We start from the raw sequence: 7602 nt of genomic DNA, 5'->3' as shown, positions 1-7602 counted from the left end.
TTATTCTGCCCTCTAGTGGCTGACAAGTTGAACTGCATTAACAGCCAGTATATGGGGCGGGAAAAGAACCAAAATCAGACCTGTGAACTCTGATCCCACAGAGCCACCTGCTCCATACAGTCATTTAGAAATGTTCAGCTCTGAAAGCAGGAAAGAAAAAAACAGACCGAAGAAACAAGACAAACCGTTAAACATCACCACCCAAAGTGTGTGTGTGTGTGTGTGTGTCTGTCTGTCTGTCTGTCTCATGGAGCTGTCTCTTTGTCTTTACCGCCACCTGCTGGTTCAAAAGACTATATGCAATATGTTCCACGAGACAAAAATAAAAAAAAAACCCTAATATTGATATTGACATATATTAGCAAAATCTACTTCCTGTGACAAAACTGTGGTTAAAATCTTGATTTTATTTTTATTTTATTGCATTTCTTTTCTGGTTCTTGTTGGCTTTTTTTTTTTTTAGTTTCTGATTCGGGCGCAGGATAATGACGTCACCGATACGACCGGCTGGTCTCCTTTGCTTGATGTAGCGGTGCTTTCATCTGTGGTTTTTATGCGGCGAAAACATTCACAGCGGTTTAGAAAACTAGTTTTATTTTCGAGTCAAAATGTCGTGGATGAAGTGTGTCTCCTCCGAGGGAGGAGACGTTTTCGACGAGGACGCGGATGAGCTCAATGTGCAAAACAATGAGTGGACGTCCAACATGAAGAGACGAATCCGGGTAAAACATTTATCTCAACAGTCAAAAAAGTCAAACTGAGTTGTTTCAGTTTAAGTGTGGTGATTTAGGCATATTCTGGACCTATTAATAGTAACAGTATATGACTGTCGTCTATTATTAATGTGTAATAGTAGTTTAATAGTTCTCACAGGTCAGACCTCAAATATCTAAACAGCCCATGCTGTAGCTTGATAAGCATTAGTTGTTTTATATATTTTCATTATTGATTATTTGCTTGACTTTTTTTTAGTTTTCCTGGTATTTTCCAAAATCTCATACATAATAAAAATGCTCATTGCATAAGGACATCTTTAGCTCAGTTATTTTTTGTAACCAATATTCTAAAATCTATAAAATTTCCATGTCCAATATAGTTTAATTTTTATTATTATTATTATTATTATTATTATTATTTGTTCGCAGTTCTTCAAGCAACCAGTTCAAAAACAACTAATGGGTTGTTTAAATTGGATTTAAAAGACTTTAAATCATTCTGTTCTCATGATGAAACACTTGAAAACCTTTTTAAAACAGGAGCTCAAATTTAGCCAGATTAATGTTGGTTTAGACTATTTTACCATATAAAATATGTATATATGTATATTAATTTTGTAAATTCTGTCGGTAGCATGGTCCAAGCAGAGGGTCGCCCCTTTGAGTCTGGTCTGCTTGAGGTTTCTTCCTCAGATCATCAGAGGGAGATTTTCCTTACTACTGTCACCCATGTGCTTGCTCTAGGGGTTAGTAAGGTTAGACCTTACTTGTGTGAAGCGCCTTGAGACAGCTTTGTTGTGATTTGGTGCTATGTAAATGAAAATAAATTGAAATTAATGAAGGTTCTTGGTCAACCAGGTAGGAAATATCACTTTGCATGAAAGCCACTTGTCTTCTTGTTTTGTCTTGGAAAAAAACATCTTCACACATTTTCAAATGAGTGAGAAAGGTTTAATAACTATTTAAATCTTGGAGTACAACAGTTTAGAACCAGTTTATCTCCACTAAGCATAAGAATGCACACGTTTATGAAGCTGAAACATCAAAATTGACTTATTTTATGAAACAAATAAAAACTGATTATCAAAATGTTATTTAGTTTTCTGTTGATTGACTAATTTTTTCAGCTGTGGTTGTGGTGAAAATAAAGGGCTTGCACATTGATAGATGTCTGTGTTTGGACAGGACGGGTATGTAGACGGTGTTGATGCCGGAGAGGAGGCCTCACTGCAGGTCGGGTTCAACCTCGGTTATCATGAAGGGGCAGCCCGAACTGTGGCTGTTGGCCGTCTTAAAGGAATTGTGAGGTAAACATTGCTTGTGTTATTGATGGTTTATATGCACATTTATACAGACATGTAATCAGTGGTGGGCACAGTTCTGCAAAGCTGCTAACCGCTAATTAGCGAAGCTAATTTTTTTGTTAGACTCAGACTCACTTTTGAGTGACTTTTATTGTCACTCGACCCTTACAGGCAGTAAGTTAACTGGGACATTTTTTTTTACCTAACCTATTGTATAAACCTTTGCCAAATAAACTTTTGCGATGTGCAATATGCACACCCCTGTGGCCATAGAATATATATACAAGGCACAGGGTCGGCAGCAGCAGCAGCGTTCAAGTATTAAGAAGGTGACAATGTGCATGTAGTGCAATGTTCACAGTTTGGTGGTGGATGTTGAACTGTTTAACAGTCTGACAGCATTCGGGTAGAAGCTGTTTTTCAGTCTGGATGTTTTTGCCCGGATGCTGCACAGCCTCCTTCCAGAGGAAAGGGGTGTGAACAGACTGTGCGCAGGGTGGGTGGAGTCTCGGAGGATGCATGTGGCTTTGTCGCTACATCTGGAGATGTAGATGTCCCCAATGGGTGGTAAGCTGCATCCGATGGTCCTCTGTGCAGACTTCACCACCCGCTGCAGCGCTTTCTTCTCCGCCACCGTGCAGCCACCATACCACACAGGGAGGCAGCAGGACAGGACACTCTCCACTGCACAGCTGTAGAAGGCCCTGAGTACCTCAGTGTTCAGTCCGGTCCTTCCTAATTTCCTCAAAAAATAGAGACGTTGGTGGGCTTTCTTGATGACAGCCGTGGTGTTGGTGTGCCAGGTGAGAGTGTTGGAGAGGTGGACGCCAAGATACCTGATGGAGGAGACGATCTTCACTGCTGCTCCGTTGATGTAGAGGGGGGAGGGGGTGGTGGGGGCTGACCTGCGGAAGTCAGCAACTATCTCCTTGTTCTTCTGGGTGTTGAGGATGAGGTTGTTGTCTCCGCACCACCGTGTCAGGTTCTTCACTTCTCGCCTGGACGCTGTCTCGTCCCCTTGGCTAATGAGCCCAATCACTGCTGTATCGTCTGCAAACTTAACAAGAAGATTATTCTTGTGCTGGGCTCTGCAGTCGAAGGTCATCAGTGTGTACAAAAGTGGACTGAGCACACAACCCTGAGGTGAGCCAGTGTTCAGGATGAGGTGGTGTTGATCCTGACACTCTATGGCTCCCAGTCAGGAAGTCCAGGATCCAGTTGCACAGTGCTGAGGGGCCTCTTAGTTCAGCCAGTTTGGAAACCAGTTTCTGCGGGATGATGGTGTTGAACACAGAAGTGAAGGCCAGGAACAGCAGCCTTTCATAGGAGTCCTTGTTCTCTGTGTGGGAGAGGGCCTGATGCACCACGGTGGAGATGGCATCAGCTGTGGACTGGTTTTGCCTGTACACGTACTGGTGCTCATCTACAGTCACATCAATAGTCTGCTTCAGGCGCCTCATCACCAACCTCTCAAAGCACTTTGTGGTGATGGGGGTGAGTGCAACTGGCCTGTAATCGTTGAGGCAGGATGGTGCAGAGGTCTCTGGCACAGGAATTATCCTTGATGTCTTGAGGCATGGCAGAACTCTGGCTTGGGACAGAGAGGTGTTGAATATATCCGCCAGAACCTCAGACAGCTGGTGTGCACAGTCTTTAAGGACCCTCCCTGGTATTCTGTCAGGGCCCGGGGTCTTTCGGGGGTTGATCCTCTGCAGCACGTTCCTCACCTCAGCTGTAGTGATGGTGCTGACTGGGGGGGTCTTTGGGGGAGGGAGGGACTCGGGAGAGGGTGGTGGTGTGGGACGCCTCAAAACACACATAAAAGGCATTCAGAGTGTCCGGGAGCGCTGGGTCTGCAGAGCACTGTGCTACATTGTTTTTGTAGTCTGTGATGCATTTGATGCCCCTCCACATGCTGGATGGATGTGGATTAGCTTTTCATCTGACTTCAAAAACCATCAGCGGACCAATTAGCTTTCGATAAATTTTGTTTTACTAATGTCTAGTTTGCTAACGTTTTTTTTTTTTTTTTTTGCTGGTATAGTAAGTAAAGCCAAACAGTCAAAAACATTTGCAAACCCTAAAATCACACTTGTTCGTTCCTATCTGTTATGTGTTCGGCAGCAGTCAGGCAGCTGTGAGGAGCTGAGTGCAACCCTACCTCAGCAAAAGGGGCCTGGTTGCCTGGCTGCTACAAAATCATTCAGGCAGTGCACCGAACGGCGACCATGTGACAGTTGGATGCCATTTACACTTCCATCCAGTAGATGGCGTTGTTCTATGCATTGTGACCCACAATGCATATGCATTGTGATCCATAATGCATAGAACACTGCCATCTAATAGCATCCAACTGTCACATGGTTGCTGCCTGAATCACAGAATTTTCAGTTTTGCAAATGTCTTTTTTTACAAATGAAAAAAAACTACATTTTTATAAATACACATTTATTTGTAAAAACCCAACACACGTGTTACAGTAATTGTGTTGGTTTTTTTTACAAATAAATTAAATCAATCAGTGATGAAGAGGCTCATTTTTCCATAATGCCTTTTGGCATTTGTGATGTTTTAATGCTCAAACTTTCAGAATCAGTGCTTTACTTTAAAACTAAAAGATATTTGTGATATTTTCACTTTGTAAAAATGACAGAGTTAACATTAATATCGATAAACTGTCCGGAATTAGTTTGGTTTTTAAATCAAACCATAAGTCAAACCTCTTTTGCTCTTTATGTCTTTTGCCAAACGTCAGGGGCTCTGTATGCTGTGAATGTAAATGACTTTTCCTTACAGCACTGGGCAGGGCACACAAAGACAGTACCTCTGACCCATTGTTAGGTTTGAGATCACTTTGATTCTACTCAGAAGCATCGGCGGTGCTTAAACTCAAAACTGGTTTGTCAGTAGCTGGTTAGCTGTGGCTTAAATTATTCAATTAAATTATTATTATTTTTTTTTTATCAGTTTATTGGTTTCTCATTAGAAAAGTTAACTTTTCAGTTAATGAATGAGCGGTTATCAAAGCTAACTTTTTGGTTAGCTGTGCCCACCACTGCATGTAATCTACCTGACTGGTGACTCGTATTATGCTTATGAGTCAAACATTGAGGCATACTGATGTAGAAAATATCATCTATCCATCCATTTTCAGAACCCACTTATTCCAGTGAAGTGTTACGGTGGGGGGCTGGAGCCTATCCCATTGGTCATTGAACAAGAGGCAGGGAGGCGGGTTACACGCTTCACAGGCCACCATTCTATCACAGGGCTGACACGTATAGACAGAGACACGGTCACACTCTTACTACAACTATGGTCAGTATAGAGTCACCAGTTCAACTAACGTGCATGCCTTTGGAAGTGAGAAACCAGAGCACTTGGAGGGCATACGTACGCACAAACACAGGACAACATGTAAACTCCACACAGAAAGGACCAGTTTGGAAGCAAACCCAGAACCTTCTTGCTGTGAGGCAGCAGTGTTAACCACAAAGCCACTCTGCTGCCCAGAAATTTTTATTGTCAATTTCAGTATGTTGTTGTAACTTTTCAGTTGTGTAGATTTTGGATATTCTTGTTTTATTTTGCTATAGACTAAGATCTAAATTTGTGTGTGTGCATATGCATGTATGTTATCGTGTGCAGCAAAGTGTCAAACCTGTTGAGACTCAATTATCTTGTCTATGGGACCTCAGTCTTTGAGATGGAGAGATGTTTTGGAATAGCTTATGGAGTCATGAGGTCCCTGAGCAGAGATATTTGGCAATGCTGTTACCCTTGCAGAAGAACGAAGGGCCAAGTGCTTAGGGTCCTGTGCCTCTTGGCCTACTGTATGGTTGTGAAACTTGGACGCTAACCAGTGACCTAAGGTGATGACTGGTTTTGCAGTAGGTCTCTTTGGAGAATCCTTGGGCCCAGCTGGTATTGCATTGTGTCAAATGAACAGTTACTTGGGAAGACTCAGATGAAGAGTATCACTTTCATTGTGAGGGAATGTTAGCTATACGACATTGTGGACATGTGGCATGTTTCTATGGACTTGCTCCAGTGCACAAGTGTCTGAGTGTTGAGGACTCCGGTGGCTGGAGAAGGCATGTTTTAACTGACTGTGCCATATAGTGTTATTTTAAAGAGGTGGGGTTTAACTGGTGCTTTGCCTTGGTGGTTGCCATCCAGGTTTTGAGCCGGTTTTCTGGTGTGGTGGATGCAGTGAACCAGCTCCTGTCACTGTGCTGGTCTGGCTGCTTTTTAATCATTATTCTTGACACAGTTGATTCTTTGTGAATGTGTATTTGCAAGTGTCCAAGTTGATGTATGAACTATACTACCATTGTTAGTTTTTGAATAGAGGCAGTGGGGGTTGATGGGGTGGGTTCATTATTGAGCAGGCTTTACATGTTTATTCAATCAACCTCATTCTTGCTCAGAACCATCCAGAATCTCTGTTTTTGTTTGTTTGTTTGTTTGTTTTAGAATATGTCATTATTAAAGCCTCTTTTCTCTTTTTTGCTTCACATTGCAGTGCCATATGGTGCCGGTACCACATCCATCATCCGGAAAACCCCATCCCCGCTTCTGTGACTGACCTTTTGCAGCAGGTTACACATTTTGAAGACACAACCCTGGATGATATGAGGAAGGTTCTAGAGAACCCACCCCCTAGTGTAAGTGACATCTCTGAGAGCATGGAGGACTTGCAGGTGCACCAGGGAGATTCTGGCTGTTGTGGAGAGGTATGCAGAGAGGACAACTGTTGCAAGAAAAGAGAAGAAATGGATTTGGACGCTCATCAGCCACAGAGGCTATGTTCAGGTTCCACTGACTGTTCTTCCACTTCAGCTGCAAGTCTGCACCACCTCCTGCAGCGCAGCATGGATGTAGTTTTAGAGCTTGGACTGCCACAAGAGCTGATCGGGCACATACAGGAGCTGAAGGACATGTAATAACTCCTGGTCAGGGACCTAACATTTGTGGGCATAAGGTTACATACACCTTGGCTAAAAACTTTCAAACTCAGTTTTCCCCAACTGCAAAGATTGTTTTATCAAAGGATACATTTGGCAAGACAATTATGTCACTGGTTCTGCAGATATAAACACAGCCAAAGGTCCCACAGTTTAATTATGCTGATTAGTTGTTCGAAGCTGTTACAAATACTGGTGGTAACTGTCAGTTTCTGGAATCTCTTTTACTCATTCATGTAAGTAAACTGATGAGCTACTGAAAAGCAGATATCCTGAAGAAAAACCCTAAATAAATCTGTCTTGTGACTTTTCCTTTATATGGAAATAAAGTAGGCATTATAATTGATTTGACATTATTTGATGCAATGGAGTACAGTATGTGCAATATAGAAGAAATTTAGTGGATGTAAACTTGATTCACAACTGTCTAACAGAAGAGGTTTAAGTGAACCTTCACACACACGATGAAACTGCTTTGATTTAGAATATGTAAAATAAGGTGGTATTTTTGCTGTTGTATAAGATAATGGATTTTCAAAAATAAATCTGGGTTTGTTATGTATTTTCCTTGTCTTAATTTCTCTGGAACTCAAAAGGTGTACCATGATTTTTTAC

The 7602-nt window shown here is 42.1% G+C and overlaps 1 protein-coding gene across 1 annotated transcript; it reads left to right on the top strand.

Annotated features, from left to right (window-relative positions):
* Positions 1-491: 491 nt before the first annotated feature.
* On the top strand, positions 492-7482 carry otulina (OTU deubiquitinase with linear linkage specificity a). The gene is made up of 3 exons (XM_034167379.1): positions 492-722; positions 1902-2023; positions 6546-7482. Exons 1-3 carry the CDS (start codon positions 609-611, stop codon positions 6964-6966), a joined length of 657 nt encoding a protein of 218 aa, XP_034023270.1. The 5' UTR covers positions 492-608; the 3' UTR covers positions 6967-7482.
* Positions 7483-7602: the final 120 nt, after the last annotated feature.

This window comes from Thalassophryne amazonica, chromosome 1, assembly GCF_902500255.1.
Source record: "Thalassophryne amazonica chromosome 1, fThaAma1.1, whole genome shotgun sequence".
NCBI lineage: Eukaryota > Metazoa > Chordata > Actinopteri > Batrachoidiformes > Batrachoididae > Thalassophryne > Thalassophryne amazonica.
Note: the sequence above shows the minus strand (reverse complement) of the source record. Positions and strands in the feature narration are given on the sequence as shown.